Source organism: Phalacrocorax aristotelis, chromosome Z, assembly GCF_949628215.1.
Source record: "Phalacrocorax aristotelis chromosome Z, bGulAri2.1, whole genome shotgun sequence".
NCBI lineage: Eukaryota > Metazoa > Chordata > Aves > Suliformes > Phalacrocoracidae > Phalacrocorax > Phalacrocorax aristotelis.
In genome coordinates, this window is record NC_134311.1 from 44,701,567 (window position 1) to 44,729,446 (window position 27,880).

Consider the following 27,880-nt stretch of genomic DNA (forward strand, 5'->3'; position numbering starts at 1 on the left):
ACAATTTAAGAAGGATGTGAAGGTGCTTGAATGTATCTGGAGGAGTGCAACAAAGCTGGTGACAGGACTGGAAGGCATATCCTGTGAGGAGCGGCTGAAGAGTCTGGGCCAGTCTGGTTTGGAGAAAAGGAGGCTGAGGGGCAACCCCATTGCTCTCTACAGCTTCCTAAGGAGGGGAAGGGGAGAGGGAGGTGCTGGTCTCTTCTCCCAGTTATGTTGCCACAGGCCTTACAGGAACGGCTTAAAATTGTGCCGGGGAGGTTTGGACTAGACATGAGGAACCATTTCTTTAGCAAGAGGGTGGTCAAACCCTGGAACAGCCTTCCTAGAGAGGTGGTCGATGCCCCATGGCTGTCAGTGTTTAAGGGGCATTTGGACAATGCCTTTACCCTTAGCAATATGTTTTAACTTTTGGTCAGCCCTGGAATGATCTGGGAGTTGGACTAGATGATCGTTGTAGGTCCCTTCCCACAGAAGTAGTCTATTCTATTCTATATATTATTCAGTCCTTGGGAAGGCTGCTGTTGGGTCTCCTCGAAGTGGTCTCTTCTCCAGCCTAAATATGCCTAAATCCCTCAGTAAGCAGCATATGCTCCAGCCCTGTGACCATCTTAGAGGCCCTCCACTAAACTGGCACCTGATATCACTTCTTTCTTATACTGGGGGCCCCAAAACTGGATACAGTACTCCAGATACTGTCTGGTAAGTGCTAAGGAAAAAGTGTAATCATTTCCCTCAATCTACAGACTATGCTCCTCTTCCAGTTCCCTTCTTTCAAGTCAGCTATTAAAAATCTTGAGACGTTTAATTATTCTCATGGCTGTCTCATGAAGGCCTGGAAAAACACATCTCAGTGTAAGTAGAAGCTAACATGTATTAGATTAAGGGATAGTGTCATTGCAAATAGAGTACTGAAAATAGAAATTTCATACAGCAAGAAATGTCAATCTAGCATACAAGAATCAGAGGTTGATAACTGAAACTGGCAAATTCAGACCAAAAAAAAAGAAAGAGAATGTATTTTCACTTTGGAAGAATCAGTCACTGGAACAATTTACCAAGCTCAGAAGATAGGTTGTTTTTTTGTTTGGTTGGTTGTTTTTTGTTTTGTTTTTAAGCTGGTTTCTCAGTCTGCTCCTCAAACCATTTTTCTTCCAAACAGGTGTGTTTCTGTTTAGGTAAATAAATAATTTGAAGACACAGGAACTTTCAGAAAGCTGGCTGATGTTACAGACTACTTAAAGCATGTTCAGGAAACAGATTCTAACTAAGATCACAAAGTAGGCATGTATTACAGGTCTGGCCTTCATATTTGGGGTTAGAAGCCTGGCACTTCCCACATTAATTTTTCTAAAATTTGTTAACTTACATACATGGTCTTCATATATCCACCTTCCTTGATTCTGTAAACATTCTACTAAAGTTACAGTGTCTTTCACAGTCTATGTATAAACACTAGAAAGGCTAAAGTTATTGCCCCATTGCAAGATGACAGCATGCAAGAGGCAAAAATTTAGTTGCCTGTATAAGCACTTGAATTCAGCAAGATCATAGACAGGATCATTTATCAGGCAGCAAGCTAGAAATACTGTTCAGATACCATGCCAGGACCTTGAAAGTGCATAGCCCTGTATAAAGAGTTATAGCAGCTGCTTATTTCAATACCTTTGTCATATTTTACAAATTAATTACCTTTCCTAATAACAAGAGTATGTGTCTAAGTCACTTAAGTGCTAGGACACTGAAGTCAGTAGAACCTTGATAAAGTCAGCACGTGACACACCAAGTTTAAAATTAAAATGGCTTACTATCCAGAAAAAAAGAAAGCTTTTTATAACAGATTTTACGTGTTCTGAAACTAATACAACTCCACTGACCTGGATGATGAAAGAAATCGGCTAAGCTCTATAGTAAACAATGATAAATAACGAAACACAAAAACGTGCAGGCCAAAAAGTTCCACTTGATAATGCTATTAGCATTAGGAAAAATGAGGTGTGTAGATGCAATTTATAGTCAATATGAACTCAAGGATTGCTAACACAGCACTATAAAATGAACATCTTTAAATGACATTACAACGCTACTGCACTAAATTATTGCTGGTGGGTTCTGGATAAAGCAAAATGCACAATCAGACACAGCAGCTAGCCACCTGTAAATACCTAAGAGTCCAGGAAAATAAAGATAAATCTTACATAAAACAAGAATTATTTTTAACCTTTATGTCATCTTAACCTTTTTATTACATCTCTGAACACAAGAGAGCTCCAATCTGATTTAGAGGACAAATTCAGTGACAGATTCATTTTTCTGTATGAGAAAACGTCCTCAAGTCAACATACTTTTCTGCATATGCAGCTGTGGCCCTGGCCCTTTCAGAAAGGTGGAATAGCACTTTACTCCATCAAATATGCATTTTTAAAGCATTTTTCTACCTGTTCTGAATTTTGACTTCAGAAAGTTGGCAGCTCTCTAGAATTTTAATACAAGAAAAACCATGAAGGCCGAATCATTAAGAATAATGTAAAATACAGGTTCATTTTAAAAATAGCTTTCAGAAAAAATTTATAGCCAGAGTTCCGTACATGCACTGAGAATGCTGACAAGTGTTCCTCAAAAACTACTCTTCCCTGTCCTCCCACTCAATTAAGCTTGAGCTTAGTTTACTGGACAGCTATATTAATATGCATAGGAAACAGACAACTTTATGCCAGATGAGATAATAAATCCAGTAGGAACGCTCAGTTCTAGTCCACAGTGAGACCAGACTGCAGACTACTTCTGCCTGTGCTACAGCTGGTCCTAACTTAATACCAAAAAGTATAGATCATCCCATAAGTGAGTTTAAAAATCACATAATTTTTTTTCAGACATCCTGAAAAAAAACCCAGCATATTTGTTTTAGTATTTATCCACCACTGGAATACTAGTTATTAAAAAAACCAAAAAACCAAACAACATCCACCAACCAACTAGTGGTATGTACACAGCTTATGGAAACAATTAGGAATCCCAAAATTCAGTGATACATGAGGCAGCTTTCTACAAACTTACTAGGGTAAACAGAACCCTTCCCACTTCCTGTAGCAACAGATGTAATCCCTTCTCTATTTTCCAAAGTTAATTTGCTTACAGAAAGTGGGGAATCCCAGCATTAAAACTACAGAGGCTTCCCCAGATGAGATGAGAAAACCTATGTGGTGGGTTGACCTTGACTGGCTGCCCGGTGCCCACCAAGCTCCTCTCTCACTCTCACTCCCCCTGTTCACCAGGATGGGGAGAAAATGAGATGAAAAACTTGTGAGTCAAGATAAAGGGCGTTCAATAAAGAAAAGCAAAGGCCAAATGTGAGAGTAAAGAAAAACAGAAAGATTTCTTCTCTACCTCCCATCAACAGGCAATGCCCAGTCACTTCCTGGGAAGCAGGGCTTAAGTACCTGTAAGTGGTTGCTTTGGAAGACAAATGCCTCAATAATGAATGCCCCATCCCCACCCCAGCTCCTTTCTCTTAGCTTTTATTGCTGAGCATGACATCATACGGTAGAAAAATACCCCTTTGGTCAGCTGTCCTGGCTACGTCCCCTCCCAAAGTCTTGCTCACCCCTGCCTTACCGGCCTTTGAAGAGGTGGAAGTGGCCTGGAGAGACAGCATTGCTCAGTAGTAGCAAAAACGCTGGTGTGTCAACACCATTCCAGCTTCAAATACAAAGCACAGCACTATGGTGGCTGCTAAGGGGAAGGCCAACTCCCCACGACAAACCCAATACAACATAACCAGACAAAACTCCCCGAACTGCAAGACATTGTTTTCTCCGGTTTCTGTTCAGGAAGTGTTCATGGTATTACATCATCACAAGAAACAGTATTATAAAAGTAATTCAGTTGTGCAGAATTAGCATTGGTCTAAAACAAATTTATTTATTTATTACCCCATAATACTGGTTTTAAAATGTCCCAACAGAGATGACAATAGCAAACTACTTGAGAACATACTGGTGCTTTTTGATTCTTCATTGATGATTTCCATAGAGAATACTTTTGCACAGTTAACAGCATAAGATATGAACACTGTAATAGGTTTCTTTTGGTGAGCTACTGCATACATTCTTCCATTTCTTTCAGAAATCAAGATTTAATGGCACTTGTTAGAACAAAACTACAAAAATTGTTACGTAAGTAGTCACTGAATAAAGACAGGCCATTCAATACACTAGAAACCAAAAAAATCACAGGGCTTAGTAGATATTCGAAACTAAATGAAACAACCAGACATCTCTCTTCCTTAAAGTTAACTGGAAGGAAAAAGGAAAAACAAAAAATGCACTGGCTACGTATAAGTCTGCTGCTTATCTTCAGCTTTCTATTACTTTAAACCATTCTGAATGATCAAATTTCACCTTCCTTATAGGTTACCAGCAATTTTTCTTTCGGGGCTAGGGGAAGAGGAGGGAGGAGTAATAATCTTTCCTCACCCTACTGGGGAGAGGCTATTTCCTTATTCCAGCCACATCCTACTACCCTCTTGTCACACACAGCCTGGATTAATTTGCTTTAACTTAGCCTCTTCTACCACCAGACTTTAAATAAATTTATTTACTACTAAAGAGGTAGTTGCCAAAAGGGTTCCATCTCACAGCCCTTCATTACAGGCCTTTTCAATTAAAACTGTTCTGTGAGAGTGTGGACTTTGTAGAGAGAACTGATATAGCTAGAAAAACAAAGGCACACAGGACTTCAGGTATGCAAGTGCATCCAGCATTCCAAACCCTGTTTCACTTTTCTTTGCTATTTAATTTTGCTTAAGCAAAGACATGATTCCTGTTTTCCAAATAGTGGCTTTTATATCGTTACAGCATTATAGCTACAGCCTGCTACAATGGTATCTCTTAACTGCATAAAAAGGAACTTGAAAAATGTTCATGACATCTACCAACCTGGGATCTTCTCCAGAAAAGATACAGTAGTGACTGTTAATGTCAGCACTGACTCAAGGTTTCTCAAGAGCTGGATGAAGTCACTAACATGTCTCCTTAGGATGGCTGCTATTGCATGACAAGGAGCCTTATACAAGTAGCTCTGGATGCATCTTTAAATAATTTGTTTTCACATGGCAACCACTTTTAACAGTAAAAGCATTAAGGTACCTTAATTTGATAACAGGAATACAGCAGGAAAAACAAGTGAGAGGAAAGTGGTCCACAATCTTAAAATAGAAGACTTTTGAAAGGACTATTAGCAATCATCCAGCTACCGTATCTGGAAAAGTCCCAGCATTTATTTGTTCTTTCTCATACACAGCCTTCATGTTGTCTTTAAAACTTTCCACTAAAATTCCCACAGAGTCAGAGAATCATTTAATTTGGCAGGGGCCTCCTCAGATCATCTAGTCCAATCCACACGCTCAAGCACAGTCAGCTGGTGACGGCTGCCCAGGATCACAGTCAGGTTTTGCTGTCTTCAAGGGTGCAGATTCTACATCCTTTGTGGGCAACCTGTGCCAGTGCTTGATTAGCTGCACAGACTGAAAGCCAGTAACATCGCTTATTTATGTTTTTCTGGAAAACACAAGTTACTATAATATCTAAATAAAACTGATATGAAACTAACCTGATTCCATATAGATTCCAAACAGCCTCATCTCCATCTTTTCCCAGTTCAATAGCTTGAATTTGTAGTAATTTCGAAATAGTTTTTACTAAACCATGCACATTCCTGTTGACAAAAAGAAATACATTACTGTCACGTATGTAGTTATACTAGCTGATTCTTCCATAGGAAGAAGAACCCAGGAACAAAGCGGACACTCAAGAAGCCTTGAGTTCTCCTTAAGGACCTCTTCACATTTGCTTACACAGTTCTGGGCAAGTTTTGCATCCACATGTCTTCGTTTTCCTTTTCACATCATGAGCAAAACAGTAAAGAGAATAATTAATGCATCAATTAAAACTTTTGATTGTTTGCTTCTACCATAACTTACAAGTACATTTGCTGTCCAAAGCTTAACTGAAACTAGGGATTTTAATACATTAAAAATTGAAAATCAGCTCTTCTCTGAATGCAAGTTTATAGGTGAACATCCAGCATAGTACACAAATTTCAACCACACCACTGTCTAGCAAGAGAAAGCAAGAGAAATCACATTGGCAGAAAAAGACACTTGAGACACGTAGTTCGTGCTGACTTTTGAACCCAGGAGCCAGGGACTACATAAATAGATATATACAGCTATTTTATCATCCTCCTCCTATGTTGTTTAATTTACCATTCAGGAAAATTCAAGAAACAACAGTATTTCTGGAATTTTGATAGGATTTCCCATGTTCTCCTGGAGAGACGTTAATGAAATTAATGAAGTGCACCACAAGGTGGAAAGAAAGCTCTGTGACCATGCAGTAAAAAGCTTGGCTGAGCTTACAAGGGCAACTTTCTAAATTTTGCTATTCTCTTCTAATTATGAAGTCCTTTCCACACCTTTCCAACTACACCATGGCAGATCCAACCCAATTCCTCCTTAAGAAAACAGCCTGGATTCTATAATGAAACACTCTTCCACAGGGTAAAAATGTAGAATCAGAGGGGGAAAAAAATCACGGTTGATTCTTTGATTTTTCATCTAGAACGTGCTGTACAACTGCATTATCATTCCCTAAAAATCTATTAAATAGTTACTAATCACATTAGTAAACCATAATCACAACTCACTTTATTCACTTGATAAACAAGAAAGGCTAACATAATATACAATTATAAGAAATCGTCACCTGACAAAAAGTTACTTCTATCACACAGGACAAGACAAGGAAAGAAAAAGAGAATTGGATGCAGGGTGTTTTTCTTTTTACTGTTTCCCCTTCTTTCCTTCCTAGCACGAAAAAAAAACATATGAGAAATCTGTTTTATCTGTAATTCCACTGCTCTGTCGATGAATGGAAAACTGCAGGAACTCCTCAGACAGCGAGCTAGAAACAAGAAGTTACGCAGCATTTATTTAACCCTCTCACAGGACAAACCACCATCCTCATTTAACACATGAGAAAACTGAGATACAGTAATATTAACTGTTTGGCACAGAGTGAGGTATGCTCCACAAACATCTTCCTAAATCATGAATGGATCATACATTTAGGCTTTTAAACTATACCAAAAAGTCTGAACAAATTTAAGCAATTTCTATCAAAGAACAAGGAGATTTTAGGTGAACACTGTTAAAAGACAGGAGTTTACACACACAGGCTGGACCAACATCAGCACGATGTGCGGTAACAACATGTAATCACAAAGTTATATCATTAATTGATAGCTACAAACACTTTACTGAAGATTCAAAAATTGCAAAGGCAAAGGATCATATGATTTTAAAATCATAACCTAAAAAAACCCTCAAGTCATTCATAAAACGGGAACACACAGGCAAATACCACTTTTAACTGCCAGACTTCTACTACACTTACTACCACCCACAGACAGACTCTTCCATGATCTGGTATGGCACACCATGGAACGCCTAGAGACTCCCGCAGTGGATCTCCGCACCTATAAATGTTTAGTTTAATATCCCCAATACAGGCCAAGTAATGTATTTGCTCTTCTGCATCTTCCATACTTTTGCCAACAGCGCAGGAAAACACATACCCAGATCAAAACCGACAGAATATGCATGTGTCTTCCTTCTTTCTTCAAAAAATGGACCAGTTATAAGATGTGCCTGTAATCTTTAAAATTACATTGGAGACCAATGTTAAAAATATGTGAAAATGTGCATGTATATATTTACACATGTATACCTATTTTGTATATATGCATACACACACAAACACACGTAACAACCATCTTCCTTGAAGTTTAAACCCTTGAGGAACACTGGGCCTAAGAGACAGTTATGGTACAGTGATGCACCAGAGACATAAGAATAGATTCCCATTTGTATAACAAGAAGATAGCATGAACCACCTGACAAGTCAACTCAGATAAGCACTGGATCTTCACCTCTGACTAAGCAAGATGTCTTCCCTAGCGTGCAGAATTTCATGCACCTGACAAAATAGAACCCACCAGGTACACTAAGCCCTGCTAAATTCATCATAACAAAAGGAAGAGAAGGAAGAACACAACATGAATGGTCTTTGCCAATAAAACATTCACCTAATTCCATTCAGCACTGAAAGGTGCTCAGCAGTTGCAAGTGCCTTTCTGCTGGCTGCCACTGGCTGCAAATTTCATATTTATTTTAGAGACACTGTGCATGCAGCAGTGTAAAGCCACAGAGCAAACTGGATGAAAACTTGGCAGGGAACAGGACAATGAACAGCAGGCTGCAATTCTAAGAGAGTCACTAAAAACAAAGTATCAGCACCAAAATGAACCAATCTGAAATTGTCAGTTTAACCATCTTCTGAGGCTACAGACATTTTAAACCCACAGACTTCTGTGGTTAGGCTATATAAACCCTACTTTGCAATCCATAGTGGATGTAGTTTGAATCATGGCTGATTGGGGCAGGGGGGGAAGCTGACAAAAATATATAAAAGGTTCCCAAGTAATTTGCCAGCACTTACTATAGCAGTCACTCATGTGTTAGTTTCACACATCTAAATCTAAGAATGGTGTAGAAATAGGACAGACCCAAGCCCTTTCAACACATAACTCTGATTTTGTTTTTAAGGTTAACTTAATCCTAAATATCCCCATTTTACACTTTTTATTTTCTGAAGTACAACATTGTATTAGTGTTTCATTTCCTTATAAACCACTGATACTGTAACAAACCCTTAGCTGAACAGGAATTTCACATTTCAGCCTTCAAGGCCCAACTAAAGAAACTTTCCTTCCACCTTACCCCACAAGACTTAAGTCTAAGCACAGGTGTTTTTCTTCTTTGTTAAAAATGCAGATTGTGGTCTTAACCCCAAACTGAATGTCATGGTTTAGCCGGCAACTCAGCCTCACACAGTCACTCATTCACTCACTCCCCCACTGGTGGGATGGGGGAGAGAGTCAGAAGGGTAACACTCGTGGGTTGAGATAAGAACAGTTTCATAATTAAACTAAAATAATAATTAAAAAAAAAAAACCAAACACAACAAAAATGCAATGGAAAGGAAAACAATGAGAGGCACGAAACCTGGGGAGGGGGGATGGAGAATGAACCGCCAAAACAAACCGCACCCGACACAGCTGCTCTCTACCCACCAACCTGACACCAACCCTCCCCAAGCCACACACTATCCCTCCCCTTAATATACTGGTTATGGTGTCACATGGTATGGAATGAACATCCCATTGGCCAGTCGGGGCCAGCCACCCTGGCCATGGCCCCACCCCTCCCAGCCTCCCCCCTACACGGCAGAGCACGGAAAGCTGGAAAGGTACCCAGCTGGAAAGGTACCCGACCATGACAATGAAGAGAATTAACCCCTTCTCAGCCAAAACCAGCACACAGAACTAGTAGAATTTTGTCATTTGGAGGACAGTGGTTTGCAGAAATTGTTCATATTATAAAAATAGATTTACAAAACCTTTCCTAGGGACCCACAACCATCTACTGTAAACTCAGTATAGAATCAGCATCATCACAGCAAGATCTTAGCTGTAAACAAGCAAGTCACAAGGAGAGAAACAGTCTTTAGAAGACCTGATTTCTTAAGCATTTCACTAGTTTACTCAAACCTAAAAGCACCTTTGGCTCAGACTGATGATGACAAACCTCAGCCTAAGACTGATTATGTGAAGGCTAGAAACAGTGAAAACCACGTCTTGAATAGCAAGGTTCCTGCAACCTCTATGCTGAGCCCACCAGCATAGTACATCACAGGTGAGCACCAAATAGCTGGCTTGGATAAAAACAACTCTTGCATTCTCTAGGAAGAGAATGATAAGGCTTAGTGCAGAAATCCAGTTAGCTGCCAAAAATCAGAAAAGAGAAAGATAACCCAAGGAACTTTACAAGGTTGGTAGATTTGAATTGAAACATCTTCCCAATCATCATCTGACTTTCATGCAGTTTCTTTTTCCCTCACAACTGCATTCTCTCAGTATGTTGCACAGGCAGTCTAGCTCAAAGTGCCATTGTGAGATGTAGGCATTGTATTTGCAGAGTTTTGTAAGAGGAAGTAGTTGCAGAGTTAGGCAAAGTGGTTTGTTCCTCAGCAGACAAGGAAGCAAAACCCAGCATTCCTAATCCCCACCCACAGTCTTACAGTGACTCTATTTGAGCAACTAGTTATTTGTACAGACTGATTACGAAGTTATTTCCCTCCACCATAATGCAAGTTGCTGCCTTTTTCTTCCTGCTTCCCCATGATAGAGGCAACAAAACTAGGCAGTGTATTGACTTCTGAGGTTCCATAGTTCAAAGTTCAGAGCATTAGTCTGAACTGTGAAGAATTCCAGCTTACATGCACAGAATACTGCATGAGTTCTTAAGTCAGATGCAACTGTCACACTGCCAAAATGAAAGCAACAGCCTCCAGCGGAGTGGCAGGGCAATGCCAGTCCTTAATGCCACAGCTTATTTGAAGATACTGTCATTTGCAGTACCTCTCTCCTCTTCTGCTGTATTTACAAGGGGAAAGCAATGACTGATAACCAGCTCACAAAAGATACAAAAATCAGGCAACCAAACACTACCTTGCTGAGGGAATCAGGTTGAGAGCTCCATGAAGAACATAGTCAAGCTCAGCATGTTTCTCTGTGACAAGTGCCACCAATCCCTCAGAGCAGGCTGTTCGCAAGGCAACATTCTCACTGCAGCACTTCTCCCAAAGCAAGTTCAGAGCAGGAGTCTGAAATCAAAAGCATGAGATGCACTAAGAAGGCTAACACTGATTTCTCTTTATTCATTTCAAACACACTTTTAAATAAAAACCTGTTCAACAGCTTCTCCTGCAGTCTTAGAAAGCACAAGAGAGGAAGCTATCATACAGCTTCTTACGTACTACTTCTACATGTAAGAAGGCCTTTCCCAGGATAGCTCCCACTTTCCTGCCCACCACTGCTTAATGCCCTCAGCAGAGACAGGAGTGTCTGAGAAAAGGGTACAGCAGACAAATTTTTCAGCTGTGCCTACAAAGGTAAGCTATCACCAATTTCACTTTGCTAAAAAAGATCAAGTTGTAACTGCGGACAACTCAGGAACTGTTATGTCAAGCTGTGTCTACAGCAAGGTGTAGTGCAGACAGAGGCAGGAACACGAAGGCCTCTCCAGAGGTAAGTCATCAGTAAGCACAAAGATTTGCCAGTATCCATTGAAACAGCTACTTGTTTTCATACTAAATTTGCATTCACAGGTTGCTTTGCTGACTTCGTAGCTTCCAAAGTGGAGAAACAAGGAACATTTTTAAACAACTGAACACTGCAAAATGCTCTTGAATAAAAAGGGCACCTGTAATGTCTAAACGGCACAATCTTCTGCTTAGCATTTTAGAAGGTGTTGCTGTACTTCCGTTTAATACCTTCACGGGGCAGCAAATGGGAAGCATCAGCTTGTAGCTCAAAACGGAATGTAATTTGGAAACATGATTATAATCAGGACTGTTGGAGGAGCTTCTGTTAGAGAAAATACACACCTCTAAGATTTCCTCACATCAAAACTCAGCACTTTTCAATTTTGGTTTGAAGTCTTACCCTCTTGCTCCACAACTAGCAGACTGGGAGGAAAAATCCACAAATAATTTTATGCTCATTTCTGTACAAGTCAGCTTTTGGAGAGGAAAAACGGGGGAGCAGATTCTAACACATCTTCTATGTTGCTATGACACCTGCAAGTACCAGCGCTTCATATGCCTCTCAGTTAACAAAGGAGACCTGCACTTAAGCAAGATTGACTCAACTAAGAGGCAAAGTATGCCTTTGCACCACACTGTCTTTTAAAGAAATACAAGCCCTACTTCACTAATATGAAATGTAACACAAATACGGGTTGTGAAATGCCATACTTTTTGAAATTTTTATAGTGTTGTAAGAGACTTTCCTACTCAAGTGACAGTGTCTCACCATAAGGCATCTCGCTTGCAGTGACGTAAATAAACTCAAATAAAACTCCCTCAAACTGAGCATAGCTAGGTGTTGGTATTCTACAGAATTAAGACTTCTGACATTAAGGCTTCCGATGGAAGTAAAACTGCCCGAAGACTTACTGTTCTACCTGTATGCCCAGAAACATATTGCTAATTACCTTACTTAACTTCCAGGATTTATTACAAATTACATGATGGGGAATGGGAAACCATAGGAAAACATAAGCGCATATGAATAGGAGAGAAGACAGAAGTGAAAGAATGCCACAGACCTGGTCAGATGCCTGTTTGATCTTCTCCGAAGAAACATTTTCTTTCAGTACTGCAGCAATCAGATGACCCACTGCCTAAAAGAGAAAAAATATATGCAGATCAAGCATTACTTTTCAATTCTCCATTAGGATGAATTTACATTGCTGTTGCATATGATCATTTTATTGTGATTTGAAATACCAAGCTTACTGGTATGGAAGCCAAAATATGTTTTAGGGCCAAAAATCTCCTTAATGCTGGCATACTACTTTTTACTGTTATCCTGAGGCAGAAGATAAACAAACTTTCATAGAGCTTGTACAGAGCCTCTCATTAAATTAGAATCAGGTCCATACTCAGGAATTGCAGATATTTTAATGCATCAAGTGTTACAGCCACTTACAGCTCTACTGCTGTAGAGATTTCAGTGTACTTAACAGCACTGGTAATTATTAAAACCTTTACTATATAGAGCAGCAGAAGTAAGAGAGGAAGCAGAACACAGCAGCTTGCCCAAATTTTTGCATCACAAGTTTTGCTAAACACTGATGACAAACATACTTCCACACCTTAAGCACTTTACATATGCCCTAGCACACCTACTGTCAGAAATGTTTCATGTACTTTAAACAAGGCATCTGAAGTTAACAGTTATTACTCATAAAGCCATTCTGTGGCAGAGATCATGAACAAGATTTACATTTTCAAGGTCCTCCAAAAAATGCTTCAGTTCTTCAGAATGAGGGCTTCAGTTCTAAAGAACAGGACATTTGTTTATTTGAGGTTTAAGATTAAGCATCTCATTCTGGTTTAATAGAAGAATGCCTGATTTCCTCAAACTGCCTTTAAAAATCTATATGTGGACTGAAATACCGAAATACCCTCAAAGGCTTCAGGGTGTTTGGATCCAGGCTTTTGCTTTCTGACTCATCTCTAATGACTTATTCTGTCTTCTCTCATAATCATTGATACTGCTACACAGAAAACCGTTTCTGTCAGAGACAGAAAGGCATCTTTTCATAGTAAGAGCACAAAAATGTTTCAGATTATCAATGTATCCAGAACAGCAGCTGCAAGTACTCTTCTATGGTAACGACAGATCCTTACTTTTGGAAAAAGTAAACTAGGAAGCCAGCAAGAAAAAAATAATAGTAACATTTCTGGTTTGTTAGTGTATAAAGAGACAGGAACATATTATTTTAAATGTATTCAGGTCCCTTCTGCTTTCAGAATTTATTTACACTTCATTTAGATACCAGTTGCTAGCCTGACATGACAAACAGTAGCACTCTGAGATAACAAAAGCTGACACTTTAAACCTTCCTAGACTACAAGGATTATGCCCTTCAAAGGTTTGGATATGCACTCTAACTCATTTGACTTAAAAAGATAGTTTATGATTTGGGAATTTTACTCTTGTGAAAACAGAATGACAAAATGGGACAAAGTCAGATATTTATCTCTGTTTCTCTGTAGCTATCCCATTGCAAGAGCAGCAACATGTTCCCCAGGCAGATTAGACCTTTTAGTGCACTTACCAAGTGAATCTTCTAGTATTTTCCCTTTTTCCTGCTTATAAGGGACTTCAGAAACTAATCCACACCCACAACCTTAAAACACTTTCATTACACTGGAAAAGAGGTTTGCCAATAGAAAGTAGATTTTGCAGTAAGCTATACAGGAAAGTCAAAAAAGTAGATTAGCCCACTGCAATCCAAGAACTAGATCCACCAGTAGAACTTTTTGACCTACAAAACCGTGCTCAAGTTCCTCACTTTGGTGATCCTTGTCTGTATAGGTTACTTGCTCTGCAGAGCAGGTGTCTTGGTCCCAGAAAGAGAAGACGTCTGTCAGGAAGTTGAACCCTGGCCTGATGCTACTCTGAAGATTACGGCATACTTTTCAGGGGTCACAGAATATAAATGGAAACTAGCAAAACCACCACAGCAGAGCACAAAATCAACCCAAACACACCAGTAGCCCTTAATGATGTGCACCTGTAGCGATGAGCCAAGACATTTCAGTACTTGTTTTACAGGGACATTCTTCTGTACTAAAGAAAAGTAAGCTGAGAGACAGGGGGTTTGTTCACCTGAGAGACCTGGGTTTGTTTAGCCTGGAGAAGAGATGACTGAGGGGGGATTTCATCAATACCTACAAATATCTAAAGGGTGGTGTCATGGTTTTAGCTGGGATATAGTTAATTTTCTTCAAAGCAGCAGCAAAGTGCTGCACTTTGGACGTAGTATGAAAACAATGTTGATAACACACAGATGTTTTTGTTGTTGCTGGGTAATAAATTATTATTTTTATTACAATTATTAAAACTGTGCTTATCTCAACCCACAAGTTCTTCTGCTCTGCCGATTCTCTCCCCCATCCCACAGGGGTGGGGGGAGTGAGCGAGCAGCTGCGTGGTGTTTAGTTGCCCACTGAGGCTGAACCACGACAGTCCATTTTGGCACCCAATGTGGGGCACGAAGGGTTTGAGATAATAACAGTTGCTGGTCACAGCATTGATTCACCTGTTCTCAATATTAGTTTATCCAGTCAGACCATGGTGATTCTAAAGTACATGTTAAAAAACTGCTGTTGGTTTTTGTAGTTTGCTGTGCTCTGCAGTGATTAGAGATGTTTTGCCTGGGAGAGTTGTTACTAAAACATTGGCCTTGAGCGTTATCGGTTATTAAGGCCTTGCATGGAAGCCGTTACTGTACTTCAGCTACCACCTCATGGAGACAACTAGCAATTATACCTCCTCCTCCGAGAGGTTTTTTATGGAGGAAATACAGAATGACACCTTTGCTACCATGTTACAAAATGACTCCTCCTTCATTACAACAACTCTTCAGTATCTTGAACATCCTTGGGTAGTTAAGATACATTTGGTGGTATTGCTTTGGCAGACAGTTTCAGTTCTGTCTAAGGTTAATAGGCAATTTAAGAATATCATCCAGAGATCTGCCCCAAGGCTTGACAGCTATGCATGGCAGGGTATGTAGGAGAGTATGGGCAAATGCCTAAGACGGTGGGCACCCCCAGTGTCGTGGACTTCACCCCTGAACAAGTGCAGAATCCTGAAAAACTAGTAGAGTATTTGGAGAAAGTGTGTTGTCACCCTGGCAACTCCAGAGAGATACAAATCACTGCAATGCGCTGGGGCCTGGCTCATGCCTATCAAGCCCTATTTAACACTATTTAGTACTCCCAAGGGGAAGAGAAGGCCTCTGGATCTAAAAAGACAAAGACAAGGAAAGCAACAAGCACTGCAGACACTCAAACCCCCACGACAGACACTGCAGCTACTCCAACCCCAGTGACAAGCACTGTGGCCATTCAAACCCCCATGACAGGCACCACAGCTACACAAACCCAGTGACAAACATTGCAGCTAAATCAGAGGACCAACCCATGCCAGTACCAGACGCCCCTATACACAAGAAGAAAACCTGGAAGAGAAAGTCAACTCGTTTAGAAAGAGATGATGAAGAACCAGGGCCATCACAAGAAGAGGAAGAGGAAGAACTTATACAAGAAATGGAAACTACCCAATCCCTATCCTTAGGGGAGCTGCAAAATATGCAAAAAGATTTTGGCCGTCGTTCAGGTGAGCACATTGTCACCTGGCTGCTCCAATGCTGGGATAACAGGGCCAGTAGTCTGGAATTAGAGGTGAAGGAAGCCAAACAACTGGGATCCCTCTCTAGGGAAGGGGGCATTGACAAAGCAATTGGAAAAGGAGCACAAGACCTCAGCCTCTGGAGGTGACTCCCGTCTGGAGTGAAGGAGAGGTGTCCCTTCAAAGAAGGTGTTATATATCACTTAGGAAAATGGATGAATATGCAGAAAGGTACCCAGTACCTGAGGGAACTAGCCGTGCTTGAGGTGATTTATGGTGACCTAGACGATCAACGGTCATCCAAAGATCCAGACGAAGCCCAGTGCACATGACCCATGTGGCGGAAGTTTGTACGAGTGCACCATAAACTCATTGGCAGCAATGTCATAGAAAAATGACGAGGCACCAACGGTGGTTGGTAGGCTCCAGGATTACGAAGCAAATACCTCTTCTTCCCTCTCTTGGCTGTTGAGAAACTATCCCAAGAGGTCCAGCAACTCAAAGAAGATATGTCAGATTCCCCACCAGTATAGACCAGTATCTCATCCATTTAGAATTAAGCATCCCTTTGCTCAAAGGAGAGGATAAACACCATGGGCCACCCTATGGTTTTACCTGCATGACCACGGAGAGGACATGAAGTGGATGGAAAACCTACCTCGACCCTAGAGGCACAGGTACATGAGCTGCCACAGAAAACAATCACTCAGGGGGGTTTCTCCAGGAAAGCAATTTCCAGAAAGCAATTCCTTAGAAACAGGAGCAGAAGCGCTGATTTTCTTTCTGATCTTAATAGAGACACTTGTGATTCACATTTACAGGAAGTGCGTTGTGACTGCCGTGATCAGGACTAGAGGGGCCCTGCCTCCAGCCGGGTGGAGGAAAGGGATAACCGGGCTTAATGGACTGTGTGGATCCGATGGCCTGGCACGTCCAACCCACAGGATTATAAAGCTTTAGTGGACACCAGCGCACAGTGCACCTTAATGCCATCAAACTATATAGGGGCAGAACCCATCAGCATTGCTGGAGTGACAGGGGGATCTCAAGAGCTAACTGTATTGGAGGCCGAAGTGAGCCTCACTGGGAATGAGTGGCAGAAGCACCCCATTGTGACCGGCCCAGAGGCTCTGCGCATCCTTGGCATAGACTACTTCAGGAGAGGGTATTTCAAGGACCCAAAAGGGTACAAGTGGGCTTTTGGTGTGGCTGCCTTGGAGGCGGAGGAAACTGAACAGCTGTCTACCTCGCCCGCTCTCTCGAAGGACCCTTCTGTTGTGGGGTTGCTGAAGGTCGAGGAACAACAGGTGCCGATCACCACCACAACAGTGCACCGGTGGCAATATTGCACCAACAGAGACTCTCTGATTCCCGTCCATGAGCTCATTCGCCGAATGGAGAGCCAAAGAGCGATCAGCAAGACTTGCTCACCTTTTAACAGTCCCATATGGCCAATGTGGAAGTCTAATGGAGGGTGGAGGCTAACAGTAGACTATCGTGGCCTGAATGAAGTCACGCTGCCGCTGAGTGCTGCTGTGCCAGACGTGCTAGGACTACAATATGAACTGGATTCAAAGGCAGCCAAGTGGTATGCCACAACTGATATCGCTAATGCATTCTTCTTCTCAATCCCTCTGACAGCAGAGTGCAGGGCACAGTTTGCTTTCACTTGGAGGGGTGTCCTGTACCCCTGGAATCAACTGCCCCAGGGGTGGAAACACAGCCCTACCATTTGCCATGGACTGATGCAGACTGTACTGGAACACGGAGAAGCTCCTGAACACCTTCAATACATTGATGACATCATTGTGTGGGGCAACACAGCGGAAGCAGTTTTTGAGAAAGCAGAGAAAATAGTCCAAATCCTTCTGAAAGCCAGTTTTGCCATAAAACAAAGTAAGGTGAAGGGACCCGCACGAGAAATACAGTTCTTAGGAATCAAATGGCAAGATGGTCATCGTCAGATTCCAATGGATGTGATCAACAAAATAGCAGCCATGTCTCCACCAACTCGCAAAAAGGAAACACAAGCTTTCTTGGGCGTTGTGGGTTTTTGGAGAATGCATATTCCAAAGTACAGTCTGATCGTAAGCCCTCTCTATCAAGTCACCCGTAAGAAGAATGATTTCAAATGGGGCCCTGAGCAACGACAAGCCTTTGAACAGATTAAACGAGAAATAGTTCATGCAGTAGCTCTTGGGCCAGTCCAGGCAGGACAAGATGTAAAAAATGTGCTCTACACCGCAGCCGGGGAGAACGGCCCCACCTGGAGCCTCTGGCAGAAAGCACATGGGGAGACCCGGGGTCGACCCCTAGGGTTTTGGAGTCAGGGATACAGAGGGTCTGAAGCCTGCTATGCTCCAACTGAAAAAGAGACATGGGCAGCATATGAAGGGGTTCGAGCTGCTTCAGAAGTGGTTGGTACTGAGGCACAGCTCCCCCTGGCACCCCGACTGCTGGTGCTGGGCTGGATGTTCAAAGGAAAGGTCCCCTCTACACACCATGCAACTGATGCTACGTGGAGTAAATGGGTTGCACTGATCACCCAGCGGGCTCGAGTAGGAAACCCCAGTCACCCAGGAACCTTGGAAGTGATTATGGACCGGCCAGAAGGCAAAGATTTTGGATTATCACCAGAGGAGGAGGTGACACGTGCTGAAGAAGCCCCACTGTATAACAAACTGCCAGAAAATGAGAAGCAGTGTGCCCTGCTCACTGATGGGTCCTGTCGCCTTGTGGGAAAGCACTGGAGATGGAAGGCTGCTGTATGGAGTCCTACACGACAAGTTGCAGAAACTGCTGAAGGAGAAGGTGAATTGAGCCAGTTTGCAGAGGTAAAGGCCATCCAGTTGGCCTTAGACATTGCTGAACGGGAAAAGTGGCCAGCGCTCTATCTCTATACTGACTCCTGGATGGCGGCAAATGCCCTGTGCGGCAGTTACAGCAATGGAAGCAGAGCAACTGGCCACGCAGAGGCAAACCCATTCGTGGGATTGCTTTTGCTCAAGGACCTGGGTGCACTTGGTGGGTGATGCGGGAGGGTGGAGGAGTCCAGTGTATACCTCAAGGAGATTCGATTTTGGGTGAAAACAGCCAGTGAACTGAATGGTATGCTGTTAATAGCTATATAACGTTGTATCTCACCACTACTATGGTTGCTATATGCCATATCAATGGTATCATGGTGGTATTCTCCCAAATTAATAAAAAATGAACTTTCATTGAACCAAGCAAAGTGCAGCAGTGATAGAACAAGGACTAACAGTGCAGTGGTGATGGAACGAGGACTGACTTCAGCAGGCAACAATCCAACACCACACACACACCCTCTCTGAAAGAATCGTACAATAGACGGAACCCAAAGTCATGGACTAAATGACTTCAACGGACATTTCACGGACATTTCACAGGGGTGGGCCATAGACTAGGAGAATGATAAATGAAATCTATGTATTCTATTAAAGGATGAGAAGGCAGGTAGGGGTTATTGAAATTGTATTGGATAGTATGGGACCTGAGCATGATGTAAATGATATGGAATAAGGGGTGGATACGGTCATGGTTTTAGCTGGGATAGAGATAATTTTCTTCACTGCAGCTGGCACAGTGCTGTGCTTTGGACTTAGTATGAAAACAATATTGATAACACACAGATGTTTTCATTGTTCCTGGGTAGTGCTTATACTAGTCAAGGACTTTTCTAGCTTCCCATGCTTTGCCAGGTGCACAAGAAGCCAGGAGGGGAGGGGGCACAGATAAGCAAGAGGATTCAAACTGGTTAACGGGATATTCCATATCATGTAACGTCATGCCCAGTATGTTAACTGGGGGAGCTGGCTGGGGGTGGGAGGCAGCAATCGCGGCTTGGTCGGCGGGTGGTAAGCGGTTGTATCGTTTCTGTTGCTTGGGTTTTTTTTTTCCTTTTTCCCTTTACCATTTTATTATATTATCATTATTGTTATTATTATCATAATCATTATTATAATTATTATTTTATTGTAATTATTAAAGTTAAACTTATCTCAACTCACAAGTTCTTTCGCTTTTTTGATTCTCTCCCCCATCCCACAGGGGTGGGGGGTGTGAGCTGCATGGCGTTTAGTTGCCAAATGAGGCTGAACCACAACAGGTGGGTGTCAGGACGATGGGGCTGGGCTCTTTTCAATAGTGCCCAATGACAGGACAAGGGACATTGGGCACAAGTCGTAACACAGGAAGTTCCACCTCAATATGAGGAAAAACTTCTTTATTGTGAGGGTGACAGAGCAGTGGAACAGGCAGCCCAGGGAGGTTGCGGAGTCTCCTTCCCTCGAGAGATTCAAAACTCTCCTGGACACGTTCTTATGCCCCTGCTCTAGGTGTCCCTGCTCAAGCAAGGGGGTTGGACAAGATGATCTCCAGAGGTCCCTTCCAACCCCTACCATTCTGTGATTTTGTGAACTGGTTCAAAGATGCTGAGTCCTGCTCATCAATGCTAGTAATAACATGAACTCATCTGCAGTACAAGATACTTCACTAGACCTTACATGACCTCTAGCTTTTAGGGACATGTATTCCTCTCCTAAATGCCAAGTTGATCACAAGGGAACTTCTGTGTCTCTCTTTCAAACTTAATTATTGTAAACCAATGTAGACTGAGCTGAACTGAAAAGGCTGGGACATCAAGTTGTACAGGCTTCATTTATATGAATTTATTCCATCACACAAATGGCTACATATTTAAGCCTGAATTCAAAACAGGAAGAGGAAGAAAACAGGGAGGTTAGCAATGATCTTACAGCTGAAAAGATACATTTTTAAATCTGATATGAGAGATGGTCAAAGCAAGGACGGTGTATTTTTTTAAAACAGAGCCTATTATTTTATTCCTTCCTGTTCATTAAAAATATTATGATGAACACTTTATGCACATGAGAAAGTTTCAGGTGAACATGACAGGAGCCAATGCATGGATCTGAAAATAAAGTGGTTTGGTCTGCTGATCGCAGTGGAGCTGTATAATTATTCTTTGATGACAGGCAAGACTGCAATAGTTCAGCTCTCACCACATAGGAAGAAAACAGATCAGTCCTAAAGACAGTCCTATAAATTATTGCCAAGTATTTTGACCCCACACGACATCTGATACCTCCTGGCTTCTCGAGATCACAAGGGCACTAAAAACCATTTGGTACCACTTAAACCTTCCAGTCCTGTAGAGTTCCTGATTTTCCAGCAGAGACTTTACAGTGATAAGCAATTATGTCCAATGTTTGGATTACACAGAGAGGGCAATTAGCATTTGTTTGCAACTTAATAACATCCTACTTCTATGGTTTTTGGCCTTTGGAGCAAAATCATACCCTGCCACCCCCACCCCCCCCAAAAAAAAAAAAAAGTCTTCCACATCACCTTTTTACAGTCAGGCAGCAGGCCTTGGAACAAAAGTTTCCAATGACAATTCAATTTGTTTAATGCTTTTAAAAAATTACCTGTGACTGAATAGCTGCATTAGGAAATTCAAACCGCTTCTTGATGTCATCCAACATTTTGGCTTGGTCATATGACACTAACTCTCACTGTGCAAGAGAGATTAAAAAAAATATACTTAGGACTAGGAAAGAAAGAGTGCTATTTGCTAGAGAAAAATACACAAGATTTATGTTGTACTTAACCACAGATGTAAGCATTAAACCATCTTCTGCCCCCTCATAAGTCCACCATATTGCCTTGCTTTGTGGGCGTAAACCCAAGAAATGCTGAATAGTCACTGGTCTTGCACAAAGAATGGGTGATCGATATTTCTTAAGGCTGGAGCAAATACACAGTTCCATATTGTACAGCGTATGTGTACTCTAAGAACATTTATCCGTGAGAGCATTTTAAGTATATCCCATTTACTTGAAAACGGGACAGCTCAAGAGGAGTGTTCGCAGTTTCTAAAACATGATTTACAATGCAAAATCCTCCACAAATTTTTCTATTACTTCATGCAAAACCAGAAGTAAAACAAACAGAAGACCCATCTGTGACACTGTAAATGGTAACTGTATTTAGGGACTGGAGCACTTGACAAAAAAACCTACTCTAAATTGGATTATGCAGTCACCCACTAACACACAGGCAGAGAGAAATCGGAACTCAGCTTACCTTGCTGCACACCAGTGAAACTGATGGCCAACAGCAAATATTCAGACACTTCCGTTTACTGTAAATGCACCTCCAGTCCCTTGGGATGGCTCCTTAGAAAAATAAAAAACCTAGCGCTTGCTGAAAACCTAAGTGTAATCCTTTGCACTAAGCACTGAGGAAACATATTCGTGCATAACACTCCAATTTCAAGACATGCTATCAGTGTGATGTGTTCAGAATCTTGCCACTTTTTTTTAAAAAAGATGGAATTAAATCCTGGAAACATGCAAATGCAGCACGTGCCACAACAAATACCATTCACAGCTGGACAACACAAAATTAATAGTTACCATCTCAGTGAATATAAATTCCTGCCAGTTAAACAGCAAAATATTCCCATATGCTTGTGAATTACGTTTTTGAAAGTTTAGGAGAAAAAAAACACAAACCTGTTAAGTGCACTCAGAATTAGGCCAGTATGGGTTTGTGTTGTTTTAGAATTTGTTTAATCCCGTTTTGAGACAATAGGTGTCCGTACAATAAAAGAACACACATTGAACTAGAGTTAACATCTTGCATTTTTTTAAAAAAAGAAATATGGTCACAACAGCAAACAATTCCAGACACACCTAGATGTGTTGAGCATGTTTAATAACTCCAGTGGATCTAGCTGCATTCAAATGATTTGTATATACCAAGTCACAAAAAACAACCACCACCTCCACCCCACAAGCAACTGAATGATGGAAGGTTCCTTCCTGGGTCGTTTTCACACAAACACACTGGAATTATATCCTATCTGCAACCAGGTAGTTTTTATTATTCATATTAAAAGGAGAAACTACAGTAGAGGACCATTAGAAGCACAGTACATACTTCCAGTGGAAGCACAAATCAGTTATTCCAGACTACAAGTCTATTGTCCCCCCCATAAGAATGAATTCCTCATTTTCAATCAATCTGCACTAAATGTCTACAAGACATCCACGATGCAACAGCTATAACAATGCAATGTAATTAATGTACATATAACCTAAACAGTTCTTCAGTCTTTGGCATTCACCCTCAGCAAAGGCACTTGCGTAGGTGTATGGAATGCCTGCAGATTTTACAGGATCACTGGATCATTAAGGCTGGCAGAGATCTAAGGATGCCTATAGTTCAAACTCACGTTCAAAGGAAATTCAGCCATTTAGTCAGATCATGTTGCTCAGGGGCATGGAACTTTTGTGCCACAGACTGCTGTGAAGAGCATGGCTATATCTTCTTCAATCCCCCCCCCATTAGTGCCTGGGCTGCTCTTGGGTACCCCCAACTCTATCCCCCCATCCCAACTGAACCAGCCCTAGTCCCACAGCCTCCCCTCACAGGGCAAGGGCTCCAGCCCCACTCTCTCAACAGTCTCTCCTGAATTCATTCCTGCTGGTCATTGTCCCTCCCATACTGTGGGAACCAAAACCAGACATGTCAATATGAAACCTATTGAATGCTGAGCAGAGGGGAATAAATCCCACCCTAACCTGGCTCCGCAGGCTGTACTCTGCTCACATTGCCTGTTGCACTGCCTGCCAGGGCCCGTGGCCATCTCGCCCCAGCAGCTCCCAGGCCAGCCCATCCCCAGCCTGTACTGTAAGGGCTGCGGCAAGACAGGGCATTTGTCATTGCTGAAATTCCTGAGGTTCCCATCAGCCTGTTCCTCTAGCCTGTCCAGGGGGCAGCCCTGCTAGCTAGCAAACATCCTACCATTGACACAAGAACACTCTGGGAAACAGTGTTGAAAGCCTGCAGTTGAGGTAAATAACATCTACCCCCCTTCCCCTGTTTACAAATCCAGCCATTTTATAATCTCTTAAAGGCAATCAGGTGAGTCAGGCATAATTTTCCCCTGGTAAATCCATACCCATGTTTACTGTTCCCAGTAAGAATCACTGAATCACAGTTTAGGTTGGAACAAAGACCTCCAGAGATCATCTAGTCCAATCCCCTCATCAAAACTGGTCTGATGAGGTCAGCTTTCTCTATGCCAAGTCCAGTCAAGTCCTGAAAACCTCCAAGGATGGGGCCTCCCTGGGCAAGTTTTTCTAACAGTCAACAATCCTCGTGGTAAAAAAAACTTTTCCTAGTACCTAACAGGAATTCTGATTTGTATATAAAATAAATTTTATTTGCATACAGCCAGCTTGTGCCTGTTGCCTCTCATCTTATTGCCATGCTCCTCTGAGAAGTCTGGTTCCATCTTTTCTACATCCTCCCACCAGGTAGGTGCAAACAGCAGTAATGTCTCTCCTTTGCCTTTCCCTGTCCAAGCTGAAGAGGCACAGCTCTCTTAACCTGCTCTTCTACATTCTGTGCTCCAGAACCCTGACCATTGTGGTGACCCCTACAGGACTTGTTCCAGTGTCATTCTTTTATTGGATAGCCCAAATTCTGGGTGTATCACTCCAGACGATGTCTCACAAGTGCCACACAGAGGGGAACAATCATGGTCACAGATGTCACATCCTTACTAATACAGCCCAAGATGCAGCTGGCCTTCTTTGCTGCCACACTGCACTGCTGACTCATGTTCATCTTGGTGTCTGCTAGGAACCCCTGCCAGGGCCTTTTCTATAGACCTCCTTCCTAGATAGTCAGCCCGTGCCCGTGCATTGGTGCATGGGATTATTTCATTCCAGATGCAAGACCTTGCATTGCTCCATGTTTAGTTCCAAGAGGTTCTCATCAGTCCATTTCTCCAGACTGTCCAGGTCCAACTGAAGAGCACCCTACCTTACCAGTGCTCTGAACGCTCTCTGCAATTTGGCATCAGCCACAAATTTGCTGAATACATTCAATCTCATTATCCAAGTCATTAACAAAGGCACTATGCAGTGTTGGGCCCATTACTGATGCCCGAAGGACACCATTACTTGCCAGTCTGACAGATTCTGAGCCACCAATCACCACCCTTTCAGCTCAACTACCCAGTCAGTTTGCCACTGACTACACTGTCAGGCCATATTTCACCAATTTGGTGATATGGAGAAAAGGGAAGACTATATAAAGGTCTTGGTAAAGTACACAGCATCCATTGCCCTCTTCTTGTTCATAGTACAAGTAACTTCATTATGAAAAGCAATGAGGTTGGTCAGGCAGGCATGATTTGCCCTTTGTAAACCCATGCTGACTGCTCCTAGTCACACCCTGTTCTTCCTGCATTTAAAAAAGGCTTCTACAAGGATATGTTCCCCAACATATCAAGTACCCTTGAAGTGATACTGACTGACTTGTAGTCAACTGGATGATCTTACTTCTTCTCATCCCAGAAATGGGGTCTAAGAGGATGCACTCAATGACCTTCCTACAGACTGAAGTGAGGTTGACATGCTTGTTGTACTCCATGCTGACCTTTTTGCCAGTTTCAAAAATGGGTCGATGTTTACCTTTCTGCAGTCATTGCAGACCTGAAGATTAAGAGATTAACAGAGCAACCCCACAAGAGCATTAGCCAACTCTCTTAGCACCACAAAAATGTCCTTCTTATCTTTGTTCAACACCTCTGTATGCCCAAGCAATGTTTCTAAACTGTGCCTCTGCAGACTGCTCCTACTTCTGCCTCCTGTGTGCTGCTAATTTTGCACTGGAGCACACTGTTTAGTCCCACAATGCATCTAGCTGGTTTACTAAGTATTGGGATGGTCTTTTCTTGCACCTTATGCTGTGCATACAGCCCTGCCATAAGCTCTGTTGAGCTCCTTCACCCCTTCAAAGGCACTTCTCATAGGGTCCTACCAAAATGTCCCCTGACTAAGAGAAAATCTGCTCCCCTGACGTTCAGGGTCCGTACTCCGCTACTGGCCTTCCTCACTCCACTCCTTCTGGGCTCCCATTTACAGCCAAAAGCACCACATGGAAATAAACCCTCACTCTGGAAAGAGGGAGGAAGCAGCATCCTCAGCAGAGGAGAAACTCTCATGGCTTCTGATCTGCTCTCTCACTCTGACTGAGTAAACACTATACATATTACTGTATATATATACACATTTAACCGCATATGTAACAGGCACACTTACGCAAACTGTCTGCAAAATGTAAAAAGTATATACATAACTACGGGTACTCTACACTCAAGCACAGGTTACAACTAAAAGTAACAACCGAGTGACGGAAGCCACCACCATCACCGCGTTGCGGCCCGCCGCCCTGCCGGCGCCCCCGCCGCGCTGAGGCCCTCGTAGGCCTCGCCTCACGTGGCGTGGCCGGCGTGGGCTCCCGCCCCAGCACGGCCGGGCCCGGCAAACCCGGAGGAGAGGTCCCGGGGCCGCCGCTCCCTCCCCGCGCCCTCGGCCCGGTCTCCCCGGCGCCAGGCTGGTCCCCGTGACCGGCACAGCCGCCTCCCGCAGCTCCGCGCCCCTCACCTCGGCTCGCCGCCCGATCGACCCGGCCGGCCACAAGGGCACCCCCTGCCCCCGCCCAGTACGACCGATAGACCAGCCCAGACCCCACAGAGTCGAGCTCCCCCGGCGGCCAAGGCGCCTGCGCGGCCCAGAGCGCCTGCGCAATGGCTGCTGTGGGGGCGAGCAAGGGGCAGTAGCAGTGGAAGAGCTGCGGGCAACGCCCCCCGCCCCCCCCGCCCCCCCCGCCCCGCCCCCCCCCCCCCCCCCCCCCCCCCCGCGCCCGCCGCGGGCGTCGGCCGTCGGCCGTCGGCAGCGCCTTAAACGGTGCCCTCACAGTGGGATGGGTCTGAGCCGCCAGGACGCTTCTGGGTGATGTGACTCAGTCAGCGTACCGTGGGGGTAGCGCGGCGCCGAGGCTTCCAGCTCTTCCGCCGCCGCAGGGTCTGGCCAGGTTTCTCACGCTTGCCTGCCTGGGCACTTTGGGCCCAGGCTTTTTTGTGGGGTGCGGGACATGAATTAAGTCATGTAATGCTGGGCCAGGTTTGGAGTCTTCCGTACATCCAAACTAAAATGCAGACTTAAATCCAATGTCTGAAACAGAAGCAATATAACTTGGGTTGAAAAGTATGATGTTATTCATTACATATTCCCTTAATTTTAAAAAAGCCAGGTCTTTTATCAGCTTCAACGTTGCTGCTGAGTGAGCCTCTTCAATCTTACAAATATTTGGCACGAAGTGATCAGCAAGCTGCAGGGACATCGGGAAGACACCGAATGTGAAGAATACATGGTGTGCTCTTTGCTCCATGTTACGCAGCTCTGATGTATTTTGATGACTGCTGTGTTACAGGTTGAAAGCTCCAGACAGCAGGGCCTAATGAGGTTGTAACTAAGATTGTTATTTTAACACAAAACAGCACTCGGGTTCCTGAACATCAAAGAAAGAGGCAACTTCTGCAAGGCATGTATAACATCGGAATGGCTGTCACTAAAAACACCTTCAGAAAGAGTCGCAAATATTTTGAAAGGAATTTGTTTGAAAAGGGCTAGATTATTCTCTAATGTAGCTCAAGGGTGTATACTGTGAGTTGGTTTCAGCTGGAAGCAGTGAAATGCTGACAGGCATGAAACAAAAGTAATGTAGGCAAGTCTGTCTAATTTTTTTAATAGTTTCTTAGTTTTAAAAGACCAGGAAATTGCTTAGTATCTTAATGGATTGGTTCCAGGTTCACCAGCTAAAGCCATAGGAGGTTTATGGCATCCAAAGTGTCCTGCCCCTGCCTCTGTTGAATTGGTGGGAAAGCATATACTGACACTTCAAGAGCCAGAAGCAGCCCAAAAGCAACTCAGAGAACACAACTGTATTCTTTTGAGCTGCCTACACGTGTACATGAAAAGTCGAGATCAGTCAGATCCCGTAGATCATGTAGACTGCTTGTTTCTTCCACATGACTTCTCCACAGTAACTTTTTGCAATGGCACGTACAAGTACTTGTGATGTGGCT

General features: G+C 43.0%; 1 protein-coding gene across 3 annotated transcripts in view; it reads right to left on the reverse strand.

Moving 5' to 3' along the window:
• The window catches only part of FOCAD (focadhesin), a 138,089-nt gene extending 111,564 nt beyond the window's left edge, over positions 1 to 26,525 (reverse strand). Inside the window, exons 1-6 of one of the 3 annotated variants that reach the window (XM_075079253.1) lie at positions 26,397 to 26,525; positions 22,018 to 22,106; positions 21,360 to 21,446; positions 12,290 to 12,364; positions 10,630 to 10,784; positions 5,611 to 5,715 (exon numbers count right to left, since the gene is read on the reverse strand). In XM_075079253.1, the coding sequence (XP_074935354.1) occupies positions 5,611 to 5,715; positions 10,630 to 10,784; positions 12,290 to 12,364; positions 21,360 to 21,416 (392 nt within the window). In that variant the 5' untranslated portion in view covers positions 21,417 to 21,446; positions 22,018 to 22,106; positions 26,397 to 26,525. Of the gene's footprint in view, positions 1 to 5,610; positions 5,716 to 10,629; positions 10,785 to 12,289; positions 12,365 to 21,359; positions 21,447 to 22,017; positions 22,115 to 26,396 lie in introns of those variants that run through there. The other 2 variants (XM_075079255.1, XM_075079254.1) reach the window with 2 other exon arrangements.
• Between the last annotated feature and the right edge of the window lie 1,355 nt (positions 26,526 to 27,880).